Here is a 16312-nt window from a genome sequence, read left to right as displayed (position 1 = left end):
TGCTTATTTAACTTATATGCAGAGTACATCATGAGAAACCCTGGGCTGGAAGAAGCACAGGCTGGAATCAAGATGGCCGGGAGAAATATCAATAACCTCAGATATGCAGATGACACCACCCTTATGGCAGAAAGTGAAGAGGAACTAAAGAGCCTCTTGATAAGAGAGTGAAAAAGTTGGTTTAAAGCTTAACATTCAGAAAACTAAGATCATGGCATCTGGTCCCATCACTTCATGGCAAATAGATGGGGAAACAGTGGAAACAGTGAGAGACTTTATTTTTCTGGGCTCCAAAATCACTGCAGATGGTGATTGCAGCCATGAAAATTAAAAAACGCTTACTCCTTGGAAGGAAAGCTATGACCAACCCAGACAACATATTAAAAAGCAGAGACATTACTTTGTTAACAAAGGTCTGTCTACTCAAGGCTATGGTTTTCCCAGTGGTCATATATGGATGTGAGAGTTGGACTATAAAGAAAGCTGAGCACCGAGGAATTGATGCTTTTGAACTGTGGTGTTGGAGAAGACTCTTGAGAGTCCGCTGGACTGCAAGGAGATCCAACCAGCCCATCCTAAAGGAGATCAGTCCTGGGTGTGCATTGGAAGGACTGATGTTGAAGCTGAAACTCCAATACTTTGGCCACCTGATGCGAAGAGCTGACTCATTTGAAAAGACCCTAATGCTGGGAAAGATTGACGGCAGGGGGAGAAGGGGGCGACAGAGGATGAGATGGTTGGATGGCATCACCAACTCAATGGACATGAGTTTGGGTAAACTCTGGGAGTTGGTGGTGGACAGGGAGGCCTGGCAAGCTACAGTTAATTGGGTTGCAAAGAGTCGGACACGACTGAGGGACTGAACTAAATCTAAATATTGCAACTGTGTGAAACTACTACACGATGTTGTTTAGTTTCTGAGTTGTGTCCAGCTCTTTTGCAACCCAACGCCCTGTAGCTTGCAGAATCTTAGCTCCCTGACCGCTGACTGAGCCCACTTCCCCTGCAGTGGAAGCATGGAGTCCTAGCCACTGGCCCACCAGGGAATCCCTGTAACACCTTTTGGAGTGATGAAAACCTTCTGGAACTAGATAGAGGTGATGGGCACACAAACTGTGAATGTCCTAAATGCCACTAAATTTCACATTTTAAAATGATTAATGCAATTAATATTGCGTTATGTGAGTTTTACCTCAACAGCAACAACAAAAAGCAATAAGCCTCCTCTTGAATGAGGAACTCTTATTTTGCTTTCAGCAAGCCTGTAAAGATGAGGCAATCTTTATTGTCCAAAGAGGAAGTTATTAGTTAGCTTTTACTCATAACAAGTCACCCTAAAATTTAGTAGATTAAAGCAAGTGTTAACAAGATACTGCACACCTATTAGAATGGTGAAAATCCGGAACAGTAACAGTATCAAATGCTGACAAGGATGTGGAACAGCTGAAATTCCCATCCATAGCTGATGGGAATGCAAAATGGGACAGCCACTTTGGAAGAAAATGTATAGATTTCTTACAGAATTAAATATATTCTTACCATGCAATCCAGTAGTTATGCTTCTTCGTATTTTCCCAAAGGAGCTGAAAACTTATGTCCACCCAAAAACCAGCACACGGATGTTTATAGTAACTTTATTCATAATTTCCAAACTTGGAAGCAACCAAGATGTCCTTCAGTAGGTGACTGGGTAAATACACTGTGTTACCTCCAGACAATGGAACATTCAGTGCTAAAGCAAATGAGCTATCAAGCCATGAAAAGACACGGAGGAATTTTAAAAGCATATTACATATCTTAAAAGTGCAGTCTCAATAGGCCAGTATTTTCAAGTCTTTGTTTGTGTGACACATGCTATTATCTCATTTACCGAGAAGCCAATCTGAAAATGCCACATACTGCATGATTCCAAGTATATGACATTCTGGAAAAGGCAAAACTGTCTCTGGAGAGACAGTCAAAAGATCTGTGGTTGCAGGTTGGGGGTGAGTGGACAGGTGCTAGGGAAGATGAGTAAGCAGAGCACAGAGGATTTTTAGGGCAGTGGAAATACTCTGTGTGGTACCATAATGATAGATACATATAATTATACATTTGCCCAAACCTATAGAATATACAGCACCAAGAGTGAACTGTAATGTAAACCATGGTCTTTGGAGACTCACAGAGAATGAACTTATGGTTGCCAGTAGGGAAGGATGGGGGGAAGGGATGGTTAGGGAGTTTGGGATGGACATGTAATCACTGCTATATTTCAAATGGATAACCAAGAAGGACCTCCTATATGGTACATGGAACTCTGCTCAGTGTTATGTGGCAGCCTAGATGGAAGGGGAATTTGGGGGGGAAGGGACACATGTATATGTATGGCTGAGTCCCTTCACTGTTCACCTGAAACCATCATAATATTGTTAATTGGCTACATTCCAAAAAAAAAGTTAAAAAAAAAAAACAACTATGGCCTTTGGGTGATTATGCTGTGTCAGTGTGGGTTCACCAGTTGTGACAAATGTACCACTCTGATGAGGGCTATTGAAAATGGGGAGACTGTCTCTGGGGGTAGAGTATATGCAGGAAACATCTATACTTCCCTTCAGTTTTGCTATGAATCTAAAACTGCTCTTTTAAAAGTATTAATGAAAACATTAAAAAAAATTTTAAGTGCAAGGATTTATTATTTCTCACAAATCTATGGGTTGGATAAATGGTTCTGCTGGTCTGAGGCAATTCAGCTGGGGTTCAATGGTTGAGGATGATCTCTCACCAGGGACAGCTCTCCACATGGTCACTCAACCTTTGAGAGGTTGTTGTGGGCTGGTACACATAAAGGCATAAAAGTTCCTAGCAGAAAACTAACACAAGTCTCAACAGGCCAGCAGTTTTCAAGTCTCTGTTTGCATGATACATTCTATTATCTCATTTACCAAAGTCTCATAGCCAAGACTAGAGTCAGTATGGGTCGTGACTTCCCACATGCATACATACTTGGTGGGGGGGATTCTTGAAGCCCTTTTTTTACATAAGCTACCAAAGGGAGGAAGAAGTTAAATACTACCAAAGGGAGGAAGAAGTTAAATATCTGAACCAAGATCTAATCTCTAATAGCCAAGCTAGAGTTAGGAGAAGTGCTTGGTACAAAAGGGAAGCCTCTCTATTTGACTTGATATCACCAAAGCATATAGGGAATGGTCAAACAGTATCTGAGGAACCCCGTCCATGTGTGACCACAGAATGATTTCAATTCTACACTATAGAATAGACTTCAGCTATGGAATCTTGAATGGAATATTATTGTTTGGGGTTGCTGTATTTTTCTAAGGAGGGTGTGGGCCCTGTCTTGTAGACAGCAAGGAAAACAAGAAGACCAGTTGGTTGGATCTGCTTTTCCTCTTACAACTTGAAAAGAAAGATTTTCCTGTGTGCGATAGTGACATAGATTAAGATCATGCATGTGGAAGAAAAATGCACACATAGATTATTTCCAAACACAGATATTTACAGTAAGGACACAGAGGATGTGGCCACCTGCCTCTGTGGGTCCTGCGTCTCTAACATTTACACAACCCACAGCAAGAATCCATAAGGAGTCAGGTGTGCCAATATTCAAAACATAAGTGAGTGAACAAATTTAAAAGTACACTGAATTACTTAATATTGCAACCATATGAAACCATTGCATATTGTCGTTGTTTAGTTGCTAAGTCGTATCTGACTCTTTTCAACCCCATTGACTGAAGCCCGCCAGACTCCTCTGTCCATGGGATTTCCCAGGCAAGAATACTGGAGTGGGTTGTCATTCCTTCTCCAGGGGATCTTCCCCACCCAGGGATCAAACCCACATCTCCCGCATTGGCAGTCAAATTTTTTACCCCTGAGCCACATAAGGAAGCCTGAAACTATTGCATATACAGCCCTAATTCAGGAGTCTATCACCATAGACTGGAGCACAAAAAAAGCAGCAAGAAACTGAACATGGAGCATTTCAGGGGAACAACTCTTTATTTTACAAGAATGTATCGTTTTCACACCATCTGAGAGGAAAGATTTTGGCAAGTTAGCTGGCTTGTCTTTTCTCTCATCTAAAGTCTTCTGCAGCTCAAATCTTTCCTGCAGTCCAAAGGGGTATCTTCTTCCTGTGTTGGCAGTGGTAACCCATCAGCCTCCACAGCTTTTGGACTCGGGTGTGCTTCCTTCCAAAGACATAGAGCGGGAGAGGTGAAAAAGCGTTTTCCCTGGCGGCATGAACTGTGTCACTAGAACGGATGTTTAGTGTTGCAGATCATGCCAAGCCAGCCCTGAGGACCACATACCAAGAGACAGAGGTGTTTTCTGTGTCCTCTGATGAATTTATTTAGTGTGGGCTTACTGTATAAAAGCTTCCCTGGTGGCTCAGATGATAAAGCATCTGCCTGCAGTGAGGGAGACCTGGGTTTGATCCCTGGGTTGGGAAGATCCCCTGGAGAGGGAAATGGCAACCCATTCCAGTACTCTTGCCTGGAAAATTCCATGGACTGAGGAGCCTGGTGGGCTACAGTCCATGGGGTCGCAAAGAGTCAGACACGACTGAGCGACTTCACTTTACTGTATAAAAGGGGCTTCCCAGGTGGCCCTAGTGCTAAAGAACCCACCTGCCAGTGCAGAAGACTTAAGAAATGCAGAGTTTGATCCCTGGGTCGGGAAGATCCCCTAGAGGAGGGTATGGCAACCCACTCCAGTATTCATGCCTGGAGAATCCCATGGACAGAGGAGCCTGGTGGGCTACAGTGCATAGGATCACAGAGTTGTACATGACTGAAGCGACTGAGCACCGCACAACACGCTGCGATATGAAGAGTGCTGCAAAGTAAGGGATCCAAGCAGGGTTCCCCACTGTCTGCATCTTAAAGTCCTGGCTCTTTGAAAGTTGGGATGCGCTAGGCAGGTAATAACCACTGTCCCAATATGTCAACCTACTGCATGCTTTGTGTCAGATTGCCTCGAAGGACATGACTTACACAGGCCCTGGATGGAACAGTTTACTCAAGAAGAGAAGAGACAGAGCAAGATCAGCTTCAACAGTGAGGGTCAGTCCCCCCACACACAGCCAGTGGGTGCCATCTTGCAGTTGACTTAGGGCAATGATCTGCATGCTCCCTCTTGGGCTGCAAGTGAAGGGCCCTTTCCCTCCCCACCAGGAACAGATAGTAGTGGGGTTGGCCTGGTGCCCTATGTCATTACAAGCTTAAGCAAAACGAAGGAGCACACGCTGAGTCCAAAACAGAGTAAGATAATCCCATACAAGGCAATAAGCCCAGCACAGCTGTGCAGCACTTTATCTCTGGGGAAAGAAGTGTTCCAGCCCCAAGGCCTCTCTTCTGTGGCCCTGAAGGGGTTGAAAGACTGCATAGACTAGAATGCCTTTCCCGATGCAGTGTGCAGCTGGCCTGAGAACTAGATCACTACCTCGCCTTTGCGTGGGACTCAAGGTATTTAACTTGAATTCAAGGTACCTTCCTTACTTCCTTACTTCCGTACCTTCCTTACACAGCCATCAGAGGAGGCCAGACACCTGGGATGATTTCATTTGGAAACTAAAGGTACTCTGGTGTTGGAGAAGACTCTTAGGAATCCCTTGGACAGCAAGGAGACCAAACCAGTCAATCCTAAAGGAAATCAACCTCGAATACTCATTGGAAGGACTGATGCTGAAACTGAAGCTCCAACACTTTGGCCACCTGATACGAAGAGCCAACTCATTGGTAAAGACCCTGATGCTGGGAAAGGCTGAGGGCAGGAGGAGAAGAGGGGCAACAGAGGATGAGATGGTTGGAGAGCATCATCGACTCAATGGACATGAGTTTGAGCAAACTCCAGGAGATAGTGAAGGACAGGGAAGCCTGGCATGCTGCAGTCCATGGGGTCACAAAGAATCGGACATGACTTAGCAACTAAACAGCACCAAGAAAGGAACAGCAAGCAGTGCAGGGAAAAACCACTTCAGGCCTCTCTCCTGAAAAGGGACCAGTGCATCTGTGCATGGAACACCATCCTGAGATTTCAAGACCTGCCCAGGATACAGACACATAACACACAGAGTGACAAAGAAAGGAGTGATGGGGAGTTGAGAGCAATGGCAGACAATTGTCACAGGCCAAGTGCAGGTCTGAGAAAGCAGGTGGGCCATCTTAGCTCAAATATGCTGACACTGTAACAGTACAGGGCAGCTCAGCTTATGCTAGACAAACAGGTTATGCAAGCCTAGGTCCCGGGATGTGGCAAGACCAGTGTTTACAGGCAGAAATGACAGGGTCGTTGGTATTTCTGCAAGGGAAGAAGCTGCTGGGTGTGCTAGGCAGTATTGTGAAATAGTTGTAGTAAGCGCTTCATGTAGTAAACATCTTGTCTCAAAGGAAGTACCCATAACGCAGTTTTGGAGTGTAGTAACTGCTCAGAAAGCACCAGCTGTTGTTATCATCAGCCCTGGAAGACCCCTGAGGTTGGAGCAGCTTACAAGGAGCACAGCCTGCTCCCTCAACCATGCCAAGCTGAGTAACAAATAGAGCTGATGTGATTCTTCAATGTCAACAATGATGCTAGGTGGCATAGGAAAGAAAAATCCATAAAAGACTCAGGAAGTACACCAAAGCCACTCGATTAAAAATAAATAAATTTAAAAAAAAAGAGAAACAGCACTATATTGTGAAATCGTACATGTGTCTTCATTGCTTCTTTTTGCTGAAGAGATGTGCATTCGATGCTGCATCAGACACTTCTTACACTACTTCCCACCCATCAGCCCCATCGCTTCCTCTGGCCACCACTACAACAACCAATCTTGTACAGGCCTTGCCCAGCTCCATGGAGGGGCAGTCTGGCAACATCTCCCCTTTCATAGCCTTCATCTCATCATGCATGCCATTCCTCTCCTGAATCAGGGAGTCTCCCATGCTGAGATAGAGAACCTGCAGGAAACCACTTGGTACTCAGGACTGAGATGCTGCAGCCTGGAGGTACTGGACTCAGGAGCCTCAGAGACTCAAAGACTTGGAAGTCCCTGGGGAGTATCCACAGCAAAGGAGAAAGTCAGCGAGTACATGGATGGAATGGCTTGTCCCGTGGAAGTCAGCCAGCCTCTTCCCTCAGCCACAACAGAGCTAGTGCAACAAGCCCTTGGCCGTGGTGGCAAGGACAGAGGTTAGGCATGGGCCCAACAGTGTGGGCTGTCTCTCGTCAAGACCCATTTAACTGTGGCTGCTGCTGGATGCATAACCTTCCAGCAGAGATAAACATTAAGTCTCACTATGTCGCCGGCCTCCATGGAGAAAACACAGCCGTACAGTGGCATGTTGATTATCTTGGACGTCTGCCAACCTTAGCAAGACCAACACTTATTCCCGACGTGGGGCTTTTCACTACCAGCAGTACCTTTGCCAGGCCAATGGTCCAAGGACTTAGAGAATGCCTGATCGCTCAGTATGGTATGTGCACAAGAGGGCCTCAGGTCAAAGGATCCATCTTACAAATGGTGTGAGTCAGTGGGCACATGGGATCCACTTGGTGTTACTGAAACAGCTAAGAGAATGGTGAGGGGTTAATAATTTAGCTGAAGCAAAAACAAACTTCAGGGCTGGGACTTCTCCAGAATGCAGTGTATGCATGGAAGCAAAGAATGTTAGATAATGCCATGTCCCTGGAGGCTAAAACACACAGGAATCAAGGGGTTGGCCTCCGTCTTCATATTTCCAGTCATCTATTTGTGATTCCCATCCCTGAAGCATTAGACTCTGCTGGATTTCCGGGGAGATGGGAGAGGTGGAGATGAACAAGTATGAGTGCACAGTGTGGGTTCTACTGAACCTGAAAGAACATGTGTGTGTGAGTGTGTGTGCATGTGCACACGCACACGCGCTCAGTCACTCAGTCATGTCCAACTCTTTGCGACCCCACAGACTAATACAACCAGCCTGAAGCAAGCTTTGTGATGGATTAGACATAATAAGGAAGTGGCAACCCACTCCAGTGTTGTTGCATGGAGAATCCCAGGGACAGAGGAGCCTGGTGGGCTTAAGTCTACGGGGTCGCACAGAGTCGGACACGACTGAAGCGACTTAGCATGCATGCATGCATTGGAGAAGGAAATGGCAACCCACTCCAGTGTTCTTGCCTGGAGAATCCCAGGGACAGAGGAGCCTGGTGGCTTAAGTCTATGGGGTAGCACAGAGTCGGACACAACTAAAGTGACTTAGCAGCAGCAGCAGCAGCAGACATAATAAAGGCACAAACACCTTGGAGGGAAGCAAGGGGCAGACTGTATTATGTATTACATCACACCCTTGCAACCTCACTCCTTACCTCAGCCACTGCTCAGTCACTGCTTTTCCTGCTTCATGGAGGTGTCTTACCTCGTAACTCTAGCTTACCTCGTAACTCCAGGCTTCTCTGATTCTGAGGTATGGAATATGTGAAAGAACATAACAGACACTCATGAGCAAACCAGAAGTGTGAATAAATTAATGCTTGTATATACGGAGTCTAGAAAAATGGTGCAGTTCCCTATGTGCAGGGAACGAACAGAGACAGATATAGAGAATCATGCAGACACGGGCAGGAAGGAGAAGGTGGCACAAACTGGGAGAGTGGCGCTGACATATATACATTACGAGGCATAAAATAGACAGCTAGTGAGAAACTGCTACGTAACACATGCAGCTCAGCTCGATGCTCTGTGCTTGATGGCCTAGAGGGGTAGGATGCGGCGTGGGAGGGGGGATCCAAAGGGAGGGGATATATGTATATACCTATAGCTGATTACAGCAGAAACTAACAGAATTTTGTAAAGCAAATATACTCCAATAATAAAATAAAATTAATATTTGAAATCCATCCCTGGCCAATGAAGTCTTGCTCTCACCACAGTTTAACACATTGCTGCGTAACAATCCACTTGAAGCTTACTAGTATAAATTGGCAACAGCTGTATTCTACTCACAAATTCTACGGGTCAGAAATTCACACAGGGCACAGCCCGGATGGCTTGTCTCTGCTTCATGATGCCTGGGGCATGCCTGGGAAACACAAAAAGCAAGAAATGACCCAAAGGGATGGGGAACCATCTAGAGCAGGGCTGTCTAGTAAAAATACAATGCAAGTTGCATGCTGTTGTTGTTGTACTCTCTAAGTCGTGTCAACTCTTTGCAACCCCATGGATTGTAGCCCACCAGGATCCTCTGTCCTGGGGATTTCCCAGGCAAGAATACTGGAGTGGGTTGCATTTCCTTCTCTAGGGGATCTTCCCACCCAAAGATCAAAGCCATGTCTCCTGCATTGGCAAGTGGATTCTTCACTGCTGAACCACCTGGGAAGCTCATGTAGTATTTTACATACTGTCAAATACACAGGAGAAAAATCAAGACAAGAAATCTGGGCAGAGGGAGGTTATAATTTCAGATAGAGAGTCCCAGAAAGGTTAACAAGAAAAACAACATTTGAATGACGAGTTGAAGGAGGTTAGGGAGAAAGTAAAATTTTCTCCCAGAAAAGTTATTGAAGGGAAGAGCAATGTAGGAAGCAGGAACAGAAATCTCTGAGCCAGCCTGCATAATCAAAGCAAAATGAGTGAGGGGAAGAGTAATAAGGACTTGATAACAGAGCATGAACAGGGACCAGATCAGATAGGGGCTTGTAGGCTAGAAGAAGGATTGGGCTTTACACTGGGTTGGGATGCAGGATTAAAAAGCCATCCGTGGGTTTTAAATAGGATTGACTTGGCTGATTTATATTTTAACAGGATCACCCAGGCTGCAATGTTGAGAATGAACTGGAAAGGGGCAAGGGCAGAGGAAGGAGACACATTAGGAGGTTTTTGCAAGAATCCTGGTAAGAGACAGGAATGGCTTGGACCAGGTGGAGAAAGAGGATGTGGTGAGGAACAATAAGGTTCTGGACACATTTTTGAAAGTAGACTCACCCCAGTATTTTTAATGGATCAGATGTGGAGGTGAAACAAACAGAGGAGTCAAGGGTTAAGATTCTATGTGAGGAGTCACATGACCAGGCTCACATGTTAGAGCACCCTGATAACAGGCTCTCTGTGCCCTTGAATGGGGTGAACTCCCAAGGAAAACATTCTGATGAGAGGATTCAGTGACCCTCCTAGAGGAAGGATCCTTCATAAACTGGCTTCTCCCTTTGCCTGTGTCCAGTGGGCAGTTGGAGAAGCCTCATGTCATCCTCGCCCCTTCTTCCTGTTGCCTTCTCAGCCTCCTTCCCTTTATTTAGAAATAGCGTGTTATCTATTATACAACCCAGGAAAGCGTTCTGATCTCTGCCCTGTGACTTCCCACTCCTCCTCTTTCTATAAATACAAGGGCAGAGCAGAGATCCAGGGAAGTTGGAGAGAGCCCCAGAGTCCTCAGGCTGGTCCACCGTCTGTACACCAGGAAGATGAAGACCTCCATAGCTGTCCTGCCCTTCCTCATCCTCGCTGCCCAGGCTGCACTTGGTGAGTTCAGTGAGCCTTCTTCCAGGTGGGCAGGTGGGTGGTAACTTGCAGACCAGGGAGGAGATGCAGAGGGACACCTTTGTCCCAGCGTGGATATAGCTCCCGTTTAAAAGCAGCAGCAGTAGGTACAGACCTCTCCCTTCAGCCGCTGGTCCCCGGGGAAAGCAGCATACAGCTGACTGGTCCCACCTGGGGAAACAATTCTCTCCCTTTCATGACCAGAATTATCTGATACTTTCTCTTAGCTGACATAGGAACACTATGGACGAGATCAAGAGAACTGTAGAAAAATCGTAGATCTGTAGAAAGAAGTATAGACTTTCACAATGTTAGAACTATTATATGCCCTCTAGCATAAAACTCTCACTTCAGAGAAGAAATTGGACAAGCCAGACAAGTGACTCACTCAAGTGTACTTAATCATCTTATTTATTTATGTAACAAATAGATATCTAGTATTTCCTATTTGAAAGCAGGCACTGTTCTAAGTGTCTTGTAAATATTAATATGTTGGATCCTCCTGACAATGCTGTAGAGTAGACTATCAGCAAACTATATGGATTTACTTATTATTATTATTAATTACCCTCTTACAAACAAGAGATGAGGCATAGGAACTCTAGATAACTTGCTCAAGATCACACACCCATACGTGGTGGCATTAGGTTACAAGCTAGTTAGGAAGCTGTAATGGGAAGACAACACCCATCCAAGACTTCGTTTTGCAAGCTCCACACATATCATATTAAGCATATTGAAGTGTAGGCACATGCCTCATTTAATATAATTCATATGTAACTGCATAAGAATGAGCTAAATTTTAGTTATGCTTGCCTAATTATTCTAGTACAGGTCCACAATCCATTTATCCAAATCTTTGGGGCTAGATGCATTTTGGAATGCAGAATTTTTCAGATTTTTAAAAGGCAATGCAGTATGACCCAGAAATTCCATTTCTTCTTGATATAGCCAAAAGAACTGAAAGTAGATACATGAAAGAGATACCTACACAACCTTGCTAATAACAGCTTAATTTTTACTTGCTGAAAGGAGGAAGCAACCCAAGTGTCCATTGACAAACAAATGGATTGGAAAACAGGATGTGTGTGTGTGTATATATATATATAGAGAGAGAGAGAGAGAGTATTATTCAGCCTTAAAAAGTGAGGGAATTCTGACATGTTCCACAACATAGACGAACATTGAAGACATGATGATAGATGAGATAAGCCAGTCATGAAAGGACAGATAATATGATTCCACTCCTACGAAGTACTTAAAATAGTCAAATTCAGAGAGAAAGTAGAGTAGCAGTGGCCCAGGGTTTAGGGAAGGGGGAAATGGGGAGCTATTGTGTAATGGGCACAGAGTTTCAGCTTTCAAGATGAAAAAAGTTCCATGGATGGATTGTGGCAAGTTGCGCAATATGAGAAGGTACTTAATGCTATTGAACTTTTCGAGATGATTAAAATGGTAAAGTTTATGTTCTTTGCATTATGTATGTGCTAACTCTTGGTTATTAGCAACTACAAACTAAACCCCAATTGCTGCCTATAGCTCTTGGTACTTCGGTTGACAGCTCTTAAATGTACAAAATCACCTCCAGTTCATGTCAAACCACGAATACCCCTGTCTTCAGGTCTGCCTGCTAGAGCTTTTGCTTTTCCTGATTGTGATTTTTGTGACATTTGATCTCAGACAATTGCACTTTTTGATAACTTGAGGAAAACAAAAATTACCTGAAAAACTGCCTGACCTGCTGCATTGTAGACATGTAATCTTTGCAAAGATTGTAAATGACAATTGTGAATATTCAGACATGATTATTCTTTCCTATCCATGTTCTGATCACAGGGAGATAGTGAACAAATGATTATATTAGAGACTTTTTTATTTATAAGATCTGATGTAAAACCACTACTTTCAACTTTTTAGATCTGAATGTTGCCTGTTTAATATATTTCTTTTAAAGTTTAAAAGGGGTTAATATCAATTGGATAACATTTTGTCAAGCATTTTTTTTTCTGATTGTTAATTTTGATGCTAGCTGGAATTCAAGAAATAACAGTGACCTTATTCAAATAAAGAAATATTTTAGTATTTTTTTTTAATTGTAAACTTTGCATTATGTTCATGCTATCATATTCTAAAAGAATGTATTTTTAAAAAGGTAACACATACCTGGGCATTACTTAACATCCCTGGCAGAGTCTGAGACACACACATTAACCAAACACAGTCACATTTCTGCAGCAAACACATTCACACTAATGGAGTAAATAAAGCCTGTAAATAGCCTCACTTCACTTTGGGTGATGTTGTGTCACCAGATCAGTTATAGAGAAATGTTTACTGTTTCCAGAGCCCTGTGAATTCCAGAAATGTGTAGAGAGCATGGTGCATTGGATCGCATTATGGAACTATTCAACTGATCTACTGGTGTTGGGTGTGCAGTTAGCTTTTTGTATTCATAGTCAATAGAATGGTTCCCTATCTCGAACTTTTTCAAAAGTCCCCTGAAAAGTCTCAGGGCCTTGATAGAGAAAATGGGCTTGGAGGCACATCTGGGCCAATGGTTCAGTATCCTTGCCTCCCTAGCAGGAGATGGGGTTGAGGAATGAGACAGATGGAGGTGTTGAAACGACGTTGCTTCCCAGTAATTTTTCTCCCCTTCTCTACTGTTTCTCTCAAGTAAAAGACGTGATGTCAAACCTGAAGTTTGAACTCTCAAGTCCGGAAAAGAATCACCACTCATTGTCTCAAGGAGGTAAAGTTTTGTTATGGCATATATTTTAAAACAGCTAGCAGGTACAGATTGGCTCAAAGACTTCAATCCACCTGGTTTACAGGACCTGAGGGGGGTCCTGAGGGTGGTGAACATCTCCAAGGAAGTTCAGGAGGGGCTGTGTGTCCATAGATGGCCTCTTCCAGAGATGGACTCGATTCCACCTGGCTGTCCCAAGAGTTGGCTCATTACGGGGAGAGGGGAAGGGTGCTCTGGGATGCCTCCTGCAGGCCTCAGACTCTCCTTCTTCTGGGAGAAATTCTGCTCTGTCGTGGCCCTGCCTGGATGCCCTCAGACACACAGCTTAGCCCTGGGGAGAGCGAAATGTCTCTGGCAAGGAGAGGCCATAAGTGCTGGAAGAGAAGGCAAACATCCCTTTCCAGTCCTGAACCTTCAGGACTTCCCTGGTGGTCCAGTGGTTAAGAATCCGCCTGCCAATGCAGGACACACGGGTTCCATCCTTGCTCCGGGAAGATTCCCCATGCCTCCTTGCAAGGAAGAGTAGTCCCTGATCGCTGTAACTGGAGAAAGTCCGCGTGCAGCAACACAGACCTAGCACAGCCAAAGATAATTTTTTTTAAAGCCCTGCACCTTCTCACTCTTCCCAGTAGGTGGGAGGAAAGGGAGAAAGGATGCAGTTTTCATCAGTTTTGTTTGTTTAGTTGCTAAGTTGGGTCCAACTCTTTTGCAACCCCAAGGACTGTAGCCCTCCAGGCCCTTCTGCCCATGGGGTTTCCCAAGCAAGAATACAAGGGCGGCTTGCTGTTTCCTTCTGCAAGTTTTCCTCCCACTTAGTCCTTAAGTGATGCTTTCTCTTGTTGCAGGTTTTCACCGGCCCACGGACTGCTGCATGTCTTACACCCCACGAAACATCCGATGTGTATTCATGGAAAATTATATAGAGACGAGCAGTGCATGCTCCTGGCCAGCTGTCATGTACGTATGCCAAGCTCACTGGCCGTCGCTGGGGGCAGAGTGGAGAGGGGAAGGGGTGGCACCTGAGGAATGGATGTCCAGGAAAGTCCCACCCTCTGGATCCTGCCAGGTCAGCAGAAGCATGTGTCCTCAGTAGGATCCTTCAGGGCACCGGGTATGAGATGCTCCAGGTGAAAAGGGAAGCTAGGGAAGGAAGGTGAGAGCCGGAGGGAGGCTTCACGAGAAAACTCTGAGTCGCTGAGGGCGTCTCAGCCTGAGGGAGAGTCTCAGAGAGAAGCTGCTCTAAATTCCTGCAGCAGAGAAAGGCAAGAACTGGCTGGGCTGTCAGGGGCCCAAGGCGCAGGGAGGATAGGGTGCCCACCCATATTTGCTGAACCTTCTGCTGTTTGTAATCTTTCCCCCCACCTTCTTCCCAGCTTCATCACCAAGAAGGGGCAGCGTGTCTGTGCTGATCCTAACAATGACGGAGTTCAGAAATGCAAGTCGGAGCTGAGGCTGGGGTCAGCCGTCGAGGACCTGAGATCGCTATTGGTTGAGCGGAAGCGCCTGGACCGGGCCCCCTCTTCTCCGTCTCTCTTGCCTCACCGTCCTCATTGGAGGGCCGTGGCCTGAATTACTTTTTAAAAAGCAACAGTTACTGTTCTGTTCTAATTACAAGCACAACACATTCATCAAGAGTATCCAATTTGACTTCACTCAAACTTTTAGAGGGAAAAGATTGTGTAGAAATTCCTGAACTTTGGATTCGTGGGGTTTTTTTGGGGGGGGAGGGTCTGAACAAGATATCACAGTGTAAACTTTTTTAAGCTAAAAACATGGCATTCAAATACAGACTTAGAGTGTGTATTTAACCCATTAATCACTAAACCAATTCAAAGATCATCTGAGGAACAGAAGTTGATATAGTTATTGGAGATGGCATTCTGAAATGTTTGTTAGAGAAAAACAAATTCAAATCCTAGAGGGCAATAAATCTGTAACTTTGGGGACTATCTTTTGTACTAGACAGCAATCCTTTGGATCTGTGCTTAACAATAAAATTACAAATCAGTCTCAGTCAACAAGCAATTTCATAAATTCTGGGTGTTGGTCAATGTATATAGACAGTCAATCAAATGTACATTTCCCATACAGATTAAGGAATCCTGGGTGAGTCCTTCAGAAAGTGCTCCAATATGACATTGAAAGGCCTATACTCATCCTTCTGCCTTAATGCTACTCTTTGGATTTTTTTTTTCTTACCAGATATAAGTTCCTAAAAGATATCTTCTCTGACGTTAAAGGACATTAGGAAAACACTTAAAACTAAAGTTAATATCAATTTTAGATTCATATCTATTAAAGCATATACATTTCTATTTATAATTAGTAAATCTTAATCAACTCTCACATAAAATTCAGAAATAGAGGACTGAATTCTAAACAACAACATTTTTTTTTAATTCAAAAAAAGTTTAAGATTTTTTTCCAGGCTAAGTTGGCAGAGTAGAAAGGCCCTGAACTCACCTCCTCTCATGAACACACCAAAATCACAACTTGGCTAAAAAGTTTTTTCGGGTTTTCCATAAGATGGTATGGAAAAATCAAAATGAATTATTTTGGCCAACCCAATACTTGTAGAACAACTATCAATGGAAAAAAAGAAACACAAACAGAACCTACCAACAAGAAAATATCTTTTACAACTAAAGATGTTTAAAGAGGAATCACAATAATACGGTGCTGGGGGTGGAGCAGACTCATGATAGGCCAAGTCCCATATTCCCTGGTGGGTTTCCCAGATGGCGCTAGTGGGAAGGAATCCACCTGCCCATGCAGGAGAAGCAAGAGACTCAGGTTCAATCCCTGGGTCGGGAAGATCCTCTGGAGGAGGAAATGGAAAACCACTCCAATATTCTTGCCTGAAGAATTCCACGGACAGAGGAGTCTGGCAGGCTACAGTCCATGGAGCCGCAAAGAGTTGGACACGACTGAGCACACACCCACATTCATCCTCATGGGTGGCCCACAGACTGGAGAATGCTTACATTGCAGAGGTTCTCCCACAAGAGTGAGACGTCTGAGCTTCACTTCAGGCTCCCCAACCCAGGGGCCCTGCCCTGGGAAGATAA

At 44.5% G+C, this 16312-nt stretch overlaps 1 protein-coding gene and 1 long non-coding RNA gene across 2 annotated transcripts in view; one reads left to right on the top strand and one right to left on the bottom strand.

Moving 5' to 3' along the window:
* The window catches only part of LOC105004023, a 30062-nt gene that overhangs the window by 11660 nt on the left and 2090 nt on the right, over nt 1-16312 (bottom strand). Inside the window, exon 2 of the long non-coding RNA XR_827177.1 lies at nt 3526-3529. This is a non-coding gene — a long non-coding RNA (uncharacterized LOC105004023). The remainder of the gene's footprint in view (nt 1-3525; nt 3530-16312) is intronic.
* On the top strand, nt 10089-15262 carry LOC105004022 (C-C motif chemokine 15-like). The gene is made up of 4 exons (XM_010861517.1): nt 10089-10480; nt 13173-13247; nt 14090-14201; nt 14618-15262. The coding sequence occupies exons 1-4, from the start codon at nt 10423-10425 to the stop codon at nt 14811-14813; spliced, it is 441 nt and encodes a 146-aa protein (XP_010859819.1). The 5' UTR covers nt 10089-10422; the 3' UTR covers nt 14814-15262.

This window comes from Bison bison, unplaced genomic scaffold (genome assembly GCF_000754665.1).
Source record: "Bison bison bison isolate TAMUID 2011002044 unplaced genomic scaffold, Bison_UMD1.0 scf7180017864472, whole genome shotgun sequence".
Lineage (NCBI taxonomy): Eukaryota > Metazoa > Chordata > Mammalia > Artiodactyla > Bovidae > Bison > Bison bison.
The sequence above is the reverse complement of the archived record's forward strand: the minus strand, read 5'-3'. Positions and strand labels throughout refer to the sequence as shown.